Here is an 18,080-nt window from a genome sequence, read left to right as displayed (position 1 = left end):
GGTGGACATATCATTGCTAGTAGACAAACCTAGCAGACTTTGATTGCGCTACCTAAAGGCAAGTTCACCCCGGATCTGTACCACATGGGACGCCACGGTGAGAGCAGGACTGTACGTGAGTAATCTGGTGCTGCTGCACATGAATCGGCGCATTACTGTGGATACATTTGTATTGCTGCTTAATTATCTTGCCGCGGTTGACTCTGTTGAAATCGATTATACCCCTGGGAAATTGCGCGGACTAAGCCGATTCCCAGGCCTTATGCTCCAATACTAAAAGACTGTTTTCTAGGAACACAACCATCAGTGGGATGCAACAACTCATTTATTAATGCTGATTCTCCAGAGACTTATTATATATATTCACCAATTAATTGTGCACTATATATATTCATTTATTTAATATATTTATCTTACAGGTATTTCACTATATGCACTATATGTTAATGTTTTATACCATGCACTATCACTACCAATATTGATATTCACCTTTTATTTTTATATTTATTTATTTATTTATTTTCTGGGAGATATATCTGTTGCGCCACTGTTCTAGATAACAGAAATATATTAGTTCTTTTATCCATGCCGGACTGGATTTCCAGCTTCTATTAGCTATAACAGTGGATAAATATATGCTATTTTATTATATTTTATGTGAGTTTTAACCATTTCGAATTGGGGACACAGCTCTGGTTAGGTATCATTACCCATTGCGTATGGTGGTAATATTATCGCTATCCATCCGCTTTTACACTGTCATAATAAATTAATAAATTGATATATTACTAATACATTGCTTGAGTCGCTTTGCCTACCTTGCGAACTGGATATATGAGTGCCCATTCTATTTTCATTACTATTGTTTTTTTGGTGATTGGGTACAACATCTGTTTGGCGCACCTGGCCATCTTAAATCGGAGGTGAGCCGTCCTTCACCCCTTGTTTCACTAGAGATCAAGACACCCTGGGCTCTCAGTCTCCTCTTCTGCCGGCTCAGCTGGTCCCGTTCCTCACACGCCCATCAGTTAGACAACCATCCCCAATCTGGAACAGGTTCAAGGGTCAGACTTTGGCGACCTTTCTGGAGGATTTAGTGGAGCCCGATGGTGTGCCCCAAACCAGAGCATTAGCATCCCTCACCACAATATTTCTGCCTTATCCAGGAAGTTAATCTTCCTGCAAGGTGCTAACACAGAGTAAGGTGGGAGTAGGAGACCACACTTGGTTTGAAAAACTACTCATTCAATATAACCTTCCCCGTAAGCCGATTTCTAGACTGTATAACTCTCTTCTAACCAACTAAAGCAGAGGGACTCCAGCATATGTTTCTAAATGGTCAGAGGAACTTGCTAGGTCCTTCTCCGAGACCAAAAGATTGCGCATTCACCTGGGTTCTCGTGGCTTTTCTAGATGTGTGAGAATTCAGGAACACTCAAAGTGATGACACACTGGTATAATACTCCTAAACAAATGTATCTACTGGGCTTACAGTCATCGGATATGTGCTGGAGATGCGAGGACAGGGAGGGCACATTGAGTCACATCTTTTGGTTCTGCCCAAAGATTTCGGGTTACTGGGAAGAGGTAACGAAAGAGGTCAATCTGATTACCTCAGCAAATGTTAAGCTAACTCTTGAGTCAATCCTGTTATAGTTTCCAAACGATACCTGGCGCCCAGCTAAAAATGACCTAGCCACCCATCTACTACAAGCGGCAAGGATATTTATTCCACTTAAATGGCTTAGTAAAGAACCCCCCACATTACAGCAATGGGTTGATAAAGTAGATCACATCTACCGTCTTGAAGAGTTGGCGGGGTGGGAAAGCAAGAATCACTAGGGATATATGAAACTTTGGGGACCCTGGACACAATACCGTGCTTTAGGACTTAGTAAGGTGCCATAGTTCTTGCCACAGATTTATATGACCACCTAGTGGAGAATTGCTGGCCGCAAGGCCCCCTACCCATCCCTCCCCACCCACCCACCCACCCTTTACTTCTCTTATCTTACCATTATTTCTGTGTTTACATATGTTTTTGGCTAATCTTATGATCTGCATAACTGAATTCAATGATAGCGATCTGACTCTCACTCTCTATGTCAGAGAGAATGATAACATCTCTCATAGTGGGTCGGATGCATTACCTTTCTTTGTATTTGCAATTTTGAGATATTTGTGAATTAATATATACGTTGTTAATCCAAATGTACAATTTTGCTGATTAATAAAAATAAATTTGAAAGAAGTCTATGAGGAGGGTAACAGGAGTGAGCTGCTAAAGGGAGAAGAAGGCATTTTTCTCTGATGAGATATATTACTAAGTTTCTATTCACATGGACTACCGATTTATGCAAAGCTAGTAAAAGGGAGAAGCTTTCTCTGATGAGATATATTACAAAGTTTCTACTCACATGTACTACTGATTAATGCAAAGTTTGTTGAAAGTAAATTCCCAGAAAAATATGGAAACATACCTGGTGGATTTCATTAATTCCTGGTTTTCAGTCATTGTCTGATTTTGGCAAAGCAAATATTGTCTTTCATGTTCTGATCGACTGTCCTAAAAAAAACAATAATGTGTTATTGATCAAACATTTTTTAGGGCTCCCAAAATTTTTAATTCTCCTCAGTGTTGAAAGGAGTTGCAAAGGATTAGAAAAACATAGCTACTTTCTTCCAAAAACAGTGCATCATCCGGCCACAGTTTACGTGGGATATTGCATCTCATTCACACCAATACAGCTGAGCTACAATACCAGACAACACATGGATAGACATGGTCTGTTTAGAAAGAAAGCGGTCATGTTTTCAAAATTGTGGACAACCTCTTTAAAGTGGTTGTCTCATCCCAGACAATGGATGGGGGCATATCGCAAGGGTATGCTCCCATTGTCTTATAGGGGCGGGTCCCATCGCTGGGACCCGTACTATATCGGGAGCAGAGCCCCGCAAGGTGGTAGCTGGAGGACTCCGGTTCAGCCACCACCAAGTGCGCTCCCCATAGAAGTAATGACCGGCCACCGCTCCCATTCACTTCTATGGGGCCGACGGAAACAGCCGAGCCAGCGCTTGATTTTTTTCGGCAGCCCCATAGAAAATGAATGTAGGGCGGCTGCGCATGCACAGCGAGCCCTCCAAAACTTTCGGGGCTCCGTTCTCAATATAGGAGCGAGTCCTAGCGATGGGACTAGTACCTATAAGACAATGGGGGTATATCCTAGCGATATGGACCCATTGAATGTGATGAGACAACCCCTTTAAGGTGTAACCTTTATGTGACGCTAGCAAAAAACGAGATTTTTGTATAACTTACCAGTAAAATCTCTTTCTCGCTCTTTCCTTGGGGGGACACAGAAGACCTTGGGTATAGCTCATCTCTATAGGAGGCGTGACACTAAGTGAAAACTGTTAAGCCCCTCCTCCACAGCTATACCCTCAGCCTGGAGAGAGAGACTGCCAGTTGCGTGTCCAAGTAGTGAGAAAAGGCAAAGTCCAACAAGGAACCAACAAGCCAACTACCCAACGGGTAACAAAAACTCGGAAACCGTGCAGAGAAAACAATGAATGGGTGGGTGCTGTGTCCCCCAAGGAAAGAGCGAGAAAGAGATTTTACTGGTAAGTTATACAAAAATCTCGTTTTCTCGCCCAGTTTCCTTGGGGGACACAGAAGACCTTGGGACGTTCAAAAGCAGTCCAAAAGGGGGAGGGACCACAGCACCAAGGTGAAGCACCCGAAAGGCATCAATGAACCGCCGCCTGCAGACCCAGGCGGGCCAAGGCAGCGTCTCCCAAAGCCAGAGTATGCACCCTGTAGAACTCGGTAAGGCGTGAAAGGAAGACCTGTGGCCGCCTTGCCCAAATGCATGGCCGAAGCCCAATGCCTCCGGCCCAGGAGGCCCCGACCACTCTGGTGAAATGAACGGTGACACCAAAGACAGAATCCTGCCCTTGGTGCGGTAACCTCAGCAATAGCCAATCTGATAAAGTGGAGGAAAACCACCCTGGAGTCCGTCAACCCTATGCACGGACCTCCTGGAAACCCAAGAGGCCGAACGTCGACAAGAGTCGGAGATCTCCAAGTAAAAAGGCCCAAACAACGTCCAAATCGGTGAAGTGTTGAAGCGAAAGGCAAACACCACCTTCAGAAGGAAGGAAGGAAGAAACGGGATGTAGAACAGCTCTGTCCTGGGAAAGGACAGAACGCTCGTAACAAAAAGGGGCCATTCAGGCACCAGTCAGAGACACGACTGATACGGAAACACAACCGTACAGGACAGAAGGGGTAGAGAGAACTTCTGTAACGGCTCCAAGGACAAGATTGGAGCGCCGAGAGCTCAGTATATAGTCCCCAGGGCGGTACCGAAGGACAGTACAGAGGAACCAAAGAGCCACTCCGAGGAAGAAGGTCTTGACAGGCCCAGAGGGCCGGGGAACGCTGGAAGAGGAAGAACAGCGCTGACACTTGACACCTCAAGTAAAGGAGTCCCAGTCCCAGGTCCAGGCCCGACTGGAAAAAAGACAGAACCATGGGGAGAGAAATTCAGAGTGGGGAATGCACAGCTTCCCACAGAACCCCAGACAAAAAACCCTAAGTCTTACGACAGATCCTGGACGAAACACAGCCAGGAGCGGACAGTAGCGAACCCGCTGGAGTCGCCTGGCAAGCGGGCGAAAACCCAATGTGATCAGGCGCAGACCAGTAACACGGGCAGAAGGGTCGACAAAACTGGTCCTGTCGGCCCTCGAGCAACGTTGTCCCGTATCCACCCGAGTGGGGGAGCAGAAGGACAGACGGAAAGGAACCAAAGGATCAGCCAGATGCCAGGACAAGACAGGCTAAAGTCCATGCTGATGTAGCCACGTTGTACAGTCCCGGTGTGGGAGATCAAAGGACAATCTGGACCGAAAGGTAGTCCCCCCCAAGTTACCGAGAAGATAAGTCTACAGCAGGACCATTGTCTTAGAATGGACCACCCAATCTGCACTCAGCGGGAGGACAGAACGCGGTAGACTCGATAAATAGGCACACAGCTAATACAGCCAGTGTGAACAAGGGAGACAGTACGAGGCCAAAAGGAACACCGGAACCATCCACATGAACAACCATGCTCTCCCCAGAGGGGAGGATAGTGAAAGAACAGCCTCTGAAGTCCTGGCGGGGCAGAAGCCACATTGGAGTGATCTGTACCGAGCGGGAGCCAAACAGAGCCGGCGAGATAAGGTAGTCGAGACAGAGGCCGGCATAACACCCTCCAACCGAAAGGAGGAGGAGTGGGCAACAGGGAAGCCATAGGACAGCTCAAAAGAAGAACCCCGCTACACTGTGAGACGCCCGGTTCACCGCCTCGCAGAAGGCGAATACCCTGAAGAACCCAAGGCGGAGGTCCTCCGGACCTGGGTAATCGAGCACCCAAGAGAAGTTGGGTGACCTTCCCGAGAAGAGCGGCCCGAACCTGATAGCAGATCAGACTGAAGCGTAGAGGCACCAAGAGGAAGGACTCATACCACACTGCATCCGAAGAGGAGGAAATTGCAGCAGGCAAGGGAACCGCAGTCCTGCCAGAGCCAACGAAGAATTCGAGGGGCGCTGCAGATAACAGCACTCTCGACCATGTGACCACTAGCGCAGGGAAGCAATGCCGCGGAAGGACGAATGGGCACGCATCTAGGACCCACGAACACTCCCTGGGACTGAAAGGCCAACTAAATGAATGAGTACCACCCGGCTCGGTGCAGCAGAGAGCAATAGAGCCTGTCCGGGTCAGGTGGACAGAATGAACTCCTTAGAGACGAGTGCAAGGCTTGCGGCAAGCATCGTATCCCAAGAAAACAAAAGTATGCCGCAGGAAGCAGGTGAGGCATACGTACGAGCAGCCCCGTAAGCAGTGAGAAGGCCAACCCACCTACAGGAGGAGAAGGCATACACGGCCGAAACAACGCACAAAAACGTCCGCTCACTGCAAAAAGGTTACTCAGCGAAAAAGGGGGCTCGCCATAGAGTGCCACAGCATGTACGGAATTGCAAAGTGCAACCTGAAAGGGAGTTATGCACAAGTCTAGTATAGCATGCGATGGAACGCAATCAGTCCGCCCCGAAAGGGGGGAAATTGTCCTGGCAAACTGTAGTCGGTAAGAGTGCAAAGGCCCGTCCCAAAAGGGAGTGATGCCTAAGGCCGTACCTACTTCAGAGAAGCAGGACATACCCTATAATCCAGCAGGAACGCAGGAGGTCCACCTAGTGAAAGGGGAACATGCACAGGGTTATCCTAGCATTAAGTGAGTGTGCAATAATATACCCAACACTGAACTCAGCGAGAGTGCAACTACTCTGCCAATGAAGGGGGACATGTACAAGTCCAGCACAGCCATACAAGGACAGCCGTGAATCTCATGAGCGTGCCTAAATTCTGCCCATGGAATGAGGGGTGGTCACGCACAAGGCCAGCACCGTATCCAATGGAAGTGCAAGCGTTCCACCCATGTTAGAGGGCCATTCTCATGGCCAGCAGGAAAAGGAAGGGAGGCAGGGAGCAGATTGTCGCTCTGCGGCACCCCAGGGGCCAGCCTAGATCCAGCATCCAGAGGCCCAGTATGGGGGGTCAGGCACGCAGGAGACCAGGGTGGGGGGGGACGGGGGACGTAGGGCTGGAGAAGCCACTCTCTCACCATAGCCGTCTTCACCCTCGGTCCATTCCAGCAGGGTCGCCCCTTCAGCTACTGGCACCGTAGTGGCAGGACGCTGGAAGAGGGACTTGGCGTGCGGGTGACCCTTGCGCTGGCGGGATGTAGGGGAGCTGGGCTGCCCTGATCCACCTTGCCTTCTGTGGGGGAGGCAGCAGTGCGGGTGACCGACACTGGCGCAGCTCAACCCCGGGAGAACAGAGAGGTCTAGTGCGTCTCTGTTGTCCCTGATGGTCTGGAACAAAAAGAAAAGAAAAAAAGTAAAAATCAAAATTTAAACCAGGAGAAAACAGCCCTGCAGAGCAGGGAGTGTCTTGCCTCCTTGGACACTAAGCAAAAACTGGCAGTCTCTCTCTCTCCAGGCTGAGGGTATAGCTGTGGAGGAGGGGCTTAACAGCTTTCACTTAGTGTCACGCCTCCTATGGAGATGAGCTATACCCAAGGTCTTCTGTGTCCCCCAAGGAAACTGGGCGAGAAAAAAAAGTTAAACCATCAGCAGCAGAAATGCGATACCTTTTCTTAATATGCAAATTAGGCCTCTGGTGCAAAGAGGGCATCACCATTGCTCCTGCTGCTCCCAAGCTCTGCTTCTTTCTGTGGACAGCCCCTCCCTCACTGCTTTGATTGACAGGGCCATGCAGTAATAAAGCAGTGAGGGAGGGGCTGGCCACAGAATTGAGCGGAGCTTGGGTGCAACAGTGACCTAATTTGCATATTAAGAAAAAGCAGCACAAGTCGGGAGCCTCGGATCATCACAAGAAAAACAGGATTTCAATCAGGTGAACCACTATGCAAACAATTTGATATGGAGGTCTCTGGTGACAGATTCCCTGTAAGATTTCCCATGGATCCTCACCTTAATCCCAGAGTAGTGAAGATGCACCCAGGACTCCTCAGCTTGTTTCTTTTGCAAAAACTCATAGGACTGCGCCCTCCTCTGCTTGGCCTGCTCACTTTCTGGGCGGGAAAAACGTACCTGCAAGGAGATAAGATGACATTTACAAAAAAAACTGATGACTAAGGGTGGGTTCACATCCCGGTTCTGCCATCCGTTTGACGTAAACATCGTAAGAATATTTTTTTTTTACAAAAGCGTAGCACACCACGTTTCTGTATCCTGCAGAGTCTGGTTAAAAAAAAGTATTATTTTTTTTTTAACAATGGAACTCTATGGTGAAGGATGGCATTAGTCTGAGGCATCCGTTATCGTATACGTTTTTTGTATACGCTAAACGGATAGCAAAAACATGATGTGAACCCAGCCTAAGCATGTCACAGGGGCCTCTTGAAAGAGACAAGAATAACCCCAGGAATTAGTGTTTCTTAAACCTCATGCACATGACCGTTGAGTGTTTTGCGGTCCGCAAATCGCGGATCCGCAAAACACACATGGCGTTCGTGTGCGTTCCGCAATTCGCGGAACGGCACGGACAGCCTTTAATATAACTGCCTATTCTTGTCCGCAAAGCGCGGACAAGAATAGGACAGGTTATATTTTTTTTTGCAGACCACAGAACGGAACAACGGATGCCGACAGCACACGGAGTGCTGTCCACATCTTTTGCGGCCCCATTGAAGTAAATGGGTCCGCATGCGAACCGCCAAAACTGCGGCTCGGATGCGGACCAAAACAACGGCCGTGTGCATGAGGCCTTAGGAGAATAGGCATAAAATCAGCATTACGTGCAGGGCAATAGGACAATGCACACATCCTCAAATACAGTCTAAACGAATGCAAATCAACCTCAAATGTAATCCCCTTTGTCCTTACAATTAATGCAGACCTATATAGTTTGATCTACTAGGTCTTTAATAAAGACGGTGAATGTAGTCATGCTGCGGCTCACGTATTGCCACAACCAGAACATTGAAGTTGTCAGAAATTCAAACCTGTTTTATTTCTGCCTGACAACATTAAAGGGGTCGGCCACTTTTGGCCAATGTGTATGTAAGATATCTATATATTGCACTACTAATAAAGCCTTTGTGAATATTCTGTGCCATTTGCAATATTTTACAAGCCATGTCCTCTGGTTGGGCAGATCTTCTGTGCTGTCCGCATAGAGGTCCTGTCCGTAAGAAGGCCACTGATGGAAGGTCACGTGAGCCTCCTCCATTCAAACACATTACACCTGCACTAAACTCTCAAAAGTGCAAGTACATATGACAGCAGTGTAATTGAGTGGAGGAGTCTGAGTGACTCGTCTGGTCACATGACCCTGCACATCAGCAGCCATATTGTGGACAGGACCTCCACGTGGACACCACAGAAGGGAGCATACCTTATGAAATAGAAATGGGGCAGAATGACAAAAAAGGCTATATTAGGGTCCATTCACACGTCCGCAAAATGGGTCCGCATCTGTTCCGCAATTTTGCAGAACGGGTACAGACCCATTAATTTTCAATAGGGCCGGAATGTGCTGTCCGCATCCACATTTGCGGATCCGCACTTCTGCATCCGTGCTTCCATTTCCGCAAAAAAATAGAACATGTCCTATTCTTGTCCGCAATTGCGGACAAGATTAGGCATTTTCTATTATAGTGCCAGTGATGTGCGGTCCGCAAATTGCGGAATGCACATTGCCAGTGTCCGTGTTTTACGGATCCGCAATTTGCGGATCCGCAAAACACTTACGGACGTGTGAATGGACCCTTAGTAAGGCCTCATGCACACGAACGTTGTTTTGGTCCACATCCGAGCCACAGTTTTTGCGGCTTGGATACGGACCTATTCACTTCAATGGGGCCACAAAAGATGTGGTCAGCACTCAGTGTGCTGTCCACATCCGTTGCTCCTTTCCGTGGTCCGCAAAAAAAAAAATATATAACCTGTCCAATTCTTGTCCGTTTTGCGGACAAGAATAGGCAGTTATATCAATGACTGTCCGTGCCGTTCCAAAAATTGCGGAACGAACACCATCCGTGTTTTGCAGATCCGCAATTTGTGGACCGCAAAACACACAACGGTCGTGTGCATGAGGCCTAAGTGTCATATGGACATGTTACAAACACACTGATTAGCCGTAACCAGAAAGTGGCCAACTCCTTTAAGTACCATTAGGTGTGACTGGCTGCATGACATCTGCAACCTTAAAGGGGTTCTGCACTTTGTTTAAACTGATGATCTATCCTCTGGATAGATCATCAGCATCTGATCGGCAGGACCCCCGCCGATCAGCTGTTTGAGAAGGCAGCGGCGCTCCAGCAGCGCCGCGGCCTTCTCACTGTTTGGCCTCATGCACACGACCGTTGTTGTATTCCGTTCCGCAAAATGGGGTTCCGTTGTTCCGTGATCCATTTTTGTTCCCATGTGTCTTCCTTTATTTTTGGAGGACCACCAGACATAAAGGAATGTAAAAAAAAGTCTAAGACAGGTTAGCCATACAAATGATAGGAAAAAAAACAGACGCGTTTTTTAGCGGTCCCATTGACTTGAATGGGTCCGCGAACCGTTTTCCGCGGAAATAATAGGACAGGTTATATTTTTTTGACGGACTGGAACCACGGACGCGGATGGCAAACGGTGCACTATCCGCATTTTTAACGGCTCCATAGAAATGAATGGGTCTGCACCTGAAACGCTAAAATCGGCGGAACGGATGCGGAAGCAAACAACGGTTGTGTGCATGAGGCCTTTACCGCAGGCCCAGTGACGTCACGACTAGTATCAATGGCCTGGGCGCGGCTAAGCTTTGTTCACTTGAATGGAGCTTAGCCTTGCCTAGGCAAGTTGATACTAGGCGCTGCAGCCTTCTCAAACAGCTGAGCGGCGGGGGTCCTGGGTGTCAGACCTCCGCCGATCAGATGCTGATGATCTATCCAGAGGATAGATCATCAGTTTAAACAAAGTGCAGAACTCCTTTGAAGGCGTTCTCCAAGATTATATTTTTTTTTTCTGGAGAACGCCTTCAAAAGGAGTTCTGCACTTTGTTTAAACTGATGATCTATCCTCTGGATAGGTCATCAGTATCTGATCGGTGGGGGTCTGACACCCAGGACCACCGCCGACAGGCTGTTTGAGAAGGCACTGGCGCTTGCAGTAGAAACGCAGCCTTCTTTCAGCTTTCCCTATGCTGAGTGACGTCATGTTCATTGGTCAAATGGTGTAGGAATAGCTCGGACCCATTGGAGTGAATGAGGCTAAGCGCCATACCAAGCACAACCGCTATAAAATGCACGGCACTGTGCTTGGCCGCAGCGTTACTGCAAATCTAGCTTCATTTTCAAATAGCTCATCGTGGGGGTCCTGGGTGTCAGACCCCCACTGATCAGATACTGATGACCTACACAGATTAAAGGTCAACAGTAAAAAGGAGACTTTTGTATTACTTACCAGTAAAGTCTCTTTCTCGCTCTTCCTTGGGGGACACAGGAAACCATGGGTATAGCTCTGCTCCCTAGGAGGCGTGACACTAAGTGAAAGCTGTAAGCCCCTCCTCCATCAGCTATACCCTTCAGCCTGGAGAAGAGACTGCCAGTTGCGTGTCCAAGTAGTGAAAGATAACCACCAACCGGAAAAAAGAACTGTCGAGCCCCAACGGGGGCAACCAAGCCGGAACCACAACTGTAACCCAAATGAAGGGCGGGTGCTGTGTCCCCCAAGGAAGAGCGAGAAAGAGACTTTACTGGTAAGTAATACAAAAGTCTCCTTTTCTCGCCCATATTCCTTGGGGGACACAGGAAACCATGGGACGTTCCAGAGCAGTCCCAGAAGGGAGGGACCAGAACAAACTAGACCAACACCAGAGGCATCAATCAACTGCCGCCTGCAACACCAGACGGCCTAAAGCAGCGTCAGCCGACGCATGAGTATGCACCCTGTAGAACTTGGTGAAGGTGTGCAAGGAGGACCAAGTGGCCGCCTTGCAAATCTGCTCCGTAGAAGCCCGATTCCTCTGAGCCCAGGAAGCCCCGACCGCTCTAGTGGAGTGAGCGGTAACACCGAGGGGCGGAACCTTGCCCTTGGCGAGATAAGCCTCAGTAACAGCCATCTTGACAAAACGGGCGATAGCAACTTTGGATGCCGCCATCCCTCTGCGCGACCCCTCCGGAACCACAAAGAGCGAGTCAGTACGCCTGAAAGAGCTGGTTACCTCCAGGTAAACCTTGAGCGCCCTGACAACGTCCAGGCGATGAAGCTTCCTCTCCCGCGGGTGGGAAGGGGAAGGACACAAAGAGGGGAGAACGATGTCCTCGTTCAGATGAAAGGCGGAGACCACCTTAGGAAGGAAGGAAGGGACCGGACGAAGAACTACCTTGTCCTGGTGGAACACTAGGAAAGGTTCCAGATAGGAGAGTGCAGCCAATTCGGACACCCTCCGAAGAGAGGTGACGGCTACAAGGAAAATAACCTTGCAGGACAGAAGTCGCAAGGAAACCGTCCGCAGAGGCTCGAAAGGAGAAGCCTGGAGCGCTGAGAGAACCAGGTTCAGGTCCCAGGGCGGTACCGGAGGGCGGTACGGGGGAACCGCGTGAGCCACGCCCTGAAGGAAGGTCTTGACAGGACCAAGGGGGGCCAGTGGGCGCTGAAACAAAATGGACAGCGCAGACACCTGACCCTTCAAAGAACTAAGGCCCAGACCTTGGGCAAGTCCGCTCTGCAGGAAGGACAAAACGGTGGGAAGAGAAAAGCGGAGCGGAGGAATCCCCAGATCGGCACAGAACCCCAAATAGGTCCTCCAGGTCCTATAATAGATCCTAGAAGAGGACGGCTTACGGGCGCGGATCATGGTGCGGACGACGTCCGCAGAAAAACCCCTACGTGTCAGGACGGTGGTCTCAACAACCACGCCGTCAAACGTAGGGACCTTAAACGCGGGTGGAAGATTGGTCCCTGAGAGAGAAGATTTTCCCTGGCGGGCAGCGGCCAGGGCGCGTCTGCCAGGAGCAGCATGAGGTCGGCATACCAAGACCGGCGGGGCCAGTCCGGAGCGACCAGAATCACCGAGACGCCTTCCGCCGCGATCTTCCGAAGGACCTTGGGCAGGAGTGGGATGGGAGGGAATATGTATGGACGCGCGAAGCCTCGCCAAGGAAGAACGAGGGCGTCGGCTCCGCAGGCTCCCGGATCCCTGGCCCTGGACAGATAGGCGGGGACCTTGTGATTGAATTTGGAGGCCATGAGGTCCACGTCCGGTATGCCCCAACGAAGGCAAATGGCCTCGAACACCTGCGGGTGAAGAGACCACTCGCCGGGGTCGACGGTGGTGCGACTGAGGAAGTCCGCCGCCCAATTGTCCACCCCTGGAATAAAAATTGCAGATAGGGCCGGGACGTGGGCTTCCGCCCAACGGAGAATGCTGGTGACCTCCCGCATTGCTGCAACGCTGCGAGTGCCCCCCTGGTGGTTTATGTACGCCACGGCCGTGGCGTTGTCCGATTGCACACGAACTGGATGACCCTTCAGCAGATGAGTCCAGTGTCGCAGAGACAGAAGGGCCGCTCTCAGCTCCAGGACATTGATCGAGAGTTTGGACTCCGATGGAGACCAAATGCCCTGGACGGATCGGGGAGGAAACACGCCTTCCCAGCCCAAGAGACTGGCATCGGTTGTAACCACCAACCAGTTGAGCGGCAGAAAGGACCTGCCCAGAAGAGGGGACTGCAACCACCAGCGGAGAGATGACCGCACCGGAGGCGATAGATGGAAGGGATGATCCAGAGACTCCGGCGATTTGTCCCAGGAGGAGAGGATCGCCCGTTGGAGAGGGCGGGAGTGAAACTGCGCAAATGGGATCGCCTCGAAGCAGGCAACCATCTGCCCCAAGACCCGCATGCAGAAGCGGAAGGACGGTCGACGGTGGAGAAGGAGACCCCGAATCGCCCGACGGAGGGTCAGTCGTTTTTCCGAGGGAAGACGTACCTCCGCCGCTTCCGTGTCTAAAAGCATTCCCAGGAAGACCAGTTGTCTGGCGGGGAGGAAGGGAGGACTTGGGGAAGTTGATGACCCAACCGAATCTCGCCAGAGTCTCTAGAGTGAGATCCACGCTGGCAACCGCTTGGGAAAGGGACGGAGCCTTGATGAGGATATCGTCCAAGTACGGTAGCAGAAAAACACCCCTGGAACGGAGTAAGGCCAAAACCGGGGCCAGGACTTTGGTGAACACCCGGGGGGCTGTTGCCAGCCCAAAGGGAAGGGCGACAAACTGGAAGTGGAGGTCCCCCACGGCAAATCGGAGGAAGCGATGGTGACACCGGGCTACCGGAACATGGAGGTAGGCATCCTGTATATCGATGGAAGACATGAAATCTCCCTGCTCCAGGGAAGCCACCGCGGAACGGAGGGACTCCATCCGAAACCGTCGAAGGAGGAGAAAACGGTTTGAGCTTTTTGAGGTCCAAAATGGGCCGCACCGAACCTCCCTTCTTGGGAACTACAAAGAGGTTCGAATAGAACCCTTGGAACCTTTCCTCTAGAGGAACGGGGGTAATCACCCCCCTGTCCAGTAAGGCTTGAACAGCCGCGGAGAACGCAGGCCGCGCTTTTCGGGTCCCGCGGGGGGCGGGAGCGAAAGAACCGATCTGGAGGGAAGGACGCAAATTCGATTTTGTATCCTGAGGACACAATTTCGAGAGCCCAGGCGTCGGAGACGTGAGCCATCCAGATGTCCCTGAAAAGGAGGAGCCGGCCCCCCACCCGGGTGGGTGGGGGCGCGCCTTCAGGCAGAGGACTGCTTTGCTGCGGGTGTGCGGGCAGCCTGCGGCCTGCGCCAAGAGGGCTGCGCCCGAAAAAAACGGCTTCCTACGCTTATCCTGGGGAGGGGCCGAAGCGGCAGCTGCGGGGGGAGCCCCAGAGGTCCTGCGGGAGGACCGAAAACGAGACGCACCGGGGCGTCCGCGGGGGGCGCCCCTGGCTTGGGGTTGAGGAAGATGGGTGCTTTTACCACCCGTGGCCTCCGAAAAAAGCTCGTCTAGGCGGACCCCGAAAAGGCGGGAACCCGCAAACGGTAGCCCCGCCAAGGAACGTTTGGAGGCAGCGTCCGCTTTCCAAACCTTCAGCCAGAGCTCCCTCCTGACGGAAACCGCCAGGGCGGAGGAGCGTGCTATAAGGGCTCCCGCATCAAGGGAGGCCTCACAAACAAAATTCCGGCCCGAATAATAAGCTGGGCCAAGGAACGTAGGTACTGGATGGGGACGTCCGAGTCCAACTCCTGTTCCAGCTGCGCACCCCAAGCAGAGATTGCTTTACCTGCCCAAGCAGAGGCAAAAACCGGTCTGAGAGCAGAACCGGAGGCAGCAAAAATGCCCTTGGAAAGGGTCTCCATGCGACGGTCCTCCGCTGACTGAAGAGAGGACCAGTCGGGAACAGGGATGGCCGTGTTCTTTGACAGACGGGCCACAGGGGGGTCCACCTTGGGTGGGGAAGACCATGTGGCCACGACATCGGCTGGAAAGGGATAGCAAATGTCCAGCTTCTTGGGATTGACAAAACGGGGGGTCCGGGCGAGCCCAAGCCTTAGACACCACGGAGGAGAAATCAGAGTGGATTGGAAAGACTTTTGAGGCCTGCCTGGGTCTGATAAAGGAGACGCTAGCTGCGTCAGAGCTAGGGGGGTCATCTTGCACCTTAAAGGTGTCACGAATATCCGAGATGAGTTGACCCATCGCTGAGGCTAGCTTGGACGGCAGGGCCGAGTCCATTTCCAAATCTGAAACCGCCAATTCACCTTCAGAGAGCGAATCCTTTGGAGAGGAGAGGCTCGTCTGAGTGCGCACGCGTGGCGGGGAGAGGGAGGCATCCGAGGAGGAGGCTCGCTCTACTCTAAGACGCTTCTGAGAGTGCCTAGCTCGGGAGGGGTCACTAAGAAGAGGTGAACCCACTGCAGCGGCAGAAGCGGTGGACCCGGAGGGCGCGACAGTAAGAGTGGCGTCCTGCGGGGTAGGTGGCCTGTCTATTAGGCGGCCCACGACATGAGTGAGGCTTTCCACGGCCTGGGACAGGGATCTAGCCCAGTCAGGCGGGTCAGAGGAAGCAGGGAGCGACACAGCGGGCGACTGAGGCTGCGGGTGGAGCTCGGCATGCAGTACAGTGCGGATCAGACTGCCCCCGGGGAAAGGGTTCCCTACAAGCAGTACAGGCATGGTACCAAGGCTTGGCGGCTGCAGAAGGGTCTGACATGGTGGAAAAAATGTTGCCTTAAAGTGGGAGACCCCAGGGCAAAAGGAACGGGGATTATACCAAACAACAGTACTGGTGGCACGGAGGGGGTTAACAGTCCTACCAGACCCGGATGATGCAAGCGGCAGCAGCAAGGGGAGCAGACTGAAGGAGGCTGTGGAGGAGAGGCAGCAGGCACGGGGATGAATAGCTTCAGGATCGGACGCAGAGAGGATTCCACGCAGCACTATGCGATGTGGAGCCCGACGAAACCGGAAGTAGCGGAGCGCTGTGAAGCTCCGCCCACTCCTTGCCGCGCTGTAAGAGACGCAGAGCGCGCTCGCGCGGCAAAATGATTTAACCCCCGAGGTGGATGAGTGCCGGCCAGATGAAATGGCGCCGTTCGCGCCAAGAAAAACTCCCGCCAGATAAAGTCCCCCCCAAATGATAGCCGGTAAGGTTGCCGGTACGAAATGCCCATGGGGGGGGGGGGGATGTAGCAGCGGTGGGAGGAAGGAAGGGGAGGCTGGAGCAGCCACTCTCACCATACGCTGTCTTCGCCCTCAATCCATCAAGCAGGGTCGCCCCTTCAGCTACTGGCACTGCAGTGGCAGGAAGCCGGGGGAGGGACTTGGCATGCGGGCGACCCTTGAGCTGGCGGGACGCAGGGGAGCGAGGCTGCCCTGGTCCACCTTGTCTTCTGTGGGGGAGGCGGCAGTGCGGAATTACCGGCACTGGCGCAACTCAACCCCGGGAGAAACAGAGGGGTCTAATGCGCCTCTGTTGTCCCTGTAAGTAGAAAAAAATCGAATTAAAACAACAAAAAACGCAAAAATAAAAATTATAGGAAAACAACCCTGCATAAGCAGGGGGTGTCTTGCCTCCTTGGACACTAAGCAAAAACTGGTAGTCTCTCTCTCCAGGCTGAAGGGTATAGCTGATGGAGGAGGGGCTTACAGCTTTCACTTATGTCACGCCTCCTAGGGAGCAGAGCTATACCCATGGTTTCCTGTGTCCCCCAAGGAATATGGGTGATAAAATCTTTTAATGTCGCACAGCCACAAGTCGCCATGTAGCCCTAGCCTAAAGGGGGTTATCCAGAGGTGACCACTATGGCCAGTGTTCTTCCGCAGCATCACATCTGTACTGAGAAGGATCTCAAGGTCGAAACTTGTGTAGGAGCGGGGGGATCGGCAAAGTGTTTTTTTTTCCTAAAGCATTCTGAGCGGTTCTTAAAATACACAAATGGCCAGACAACCCCTTAATACACGGACAGTGAATACAGTATAGGACAAGAGTTACCATGTCAGACTTACAGTTACTTGCTTGACGTCATCCTCACCTTCGTCCTGAGAGGAATCACCAGCTAATAAATGCAAGACATAACGATAAGGCATTTTTAGAACTCAGCACGTGACCAAATCTATGTTTTTTTTCACACAAAATACTATAGCCCTACACACAGTAGCATTACTATTACCTACCATCATTTGCAGCTTCTCGCTCTCGATATTTGGTATCTGCTTTGTCTAAGTAAGTGAAACTGGGCCGCAGCTGCAAAAGCCCATGCAGAGGCGTTACATGAATTTCACCTGAATTAAAGAGAAAAATAAATATTTCAGTAAAGACCAAGAGAACTGGCCATCCGTTACAATATTCTTCTTAGAGGGATATTCTGGTTACATTAAGTTATTCCCTATCCACAGGATAGGGGGTAACTATTAGACTAGTGGGGGTCCTTCCGCTCAGATAGCCCTCTGCTATTTCCAGAATTCCAATAGAAAATTAAAGGAGCATGCCCAACCTTCCTCTCTGTTCACTGCAGGTGGTAAGGGCCCCCCCGTACTTGTGATCAATGGGGGGTGCCACCAGCAGGACCCTCATCGATCTAATAGTTATCCCCCATCATGTGGATAGTGGATAACAATGTAACCAGTATACCCCTTTAAAGGGGTTTTCCCCATCTCAGATAATGGGGGCATATCGCTAGGGACCCACACCTACATCGTGAACGGAGCCCCGAAAGTTGTGGAGGCCACACTGCATCCACGCAGCCGCCCTCCAATCACTTCTATGAGGTGGCTCGGCTATTTCCGTCGGGCCCATACAAGTGAATGGAAGTGGAGGCCGGTCATGCGCGGCGCGCTCCCATTCACTTCTATGGGGAGATCGCTTGGTGGTGGCCAGAGCCGGGGAAAACCTGGTGTCCTCCAGCCACCACTTTCCCCGCTCTGTTCTCGATATAGGTGCGGGTCCCAGTGGTGGGATTGCATTTACATTAATCACTCCTTCT

The 18,080-nt window shown here is 51.4% G+C and overlaps 1 protein-coding gene across 1 annotated transcript in view; it reads right to left on the bottom strand.

The window, feature by feature from the left end:
- Nucleotides 1–18,080, bottom strand: part of POLR3E (RNA polymerase III subunit E) — a 101,027-nt gene that overhangs the window by 64,608 nt on the left and 18,339 nt on the right. Inside the window, 4 exon segments of the mRNA XM_040440308.1 lie at nt 2,481–2,566; nt 7,544–7,663; nt 17,104–17,153; nt 17,272–17,379. Coding sequence (XP_040296242.1) covers nt 2,481–2,566; nt 7,544–7,663; nt 17,104–17,153; nt 17,272–17,379 — 364 coding nt within the window.

This window comes from Bufo bufo, chromosome 7, assembly GCF_905171765.1.
Source record: "Bufo bufo chromosome 7, aBufBuf1.1, whole genome shotgun sequence".
In the NCBI taxonomy this organism is placed as follows: Eukaryota; Metazoa; Chordata; class Amphibia; order Anura; family Bufonidae; genus Bufo; species Bufo bufo.
Note: the sequence above shows the minus strand (reverse complement) of the source record. Positions and strands in the feature narration are given on the sequence as shown.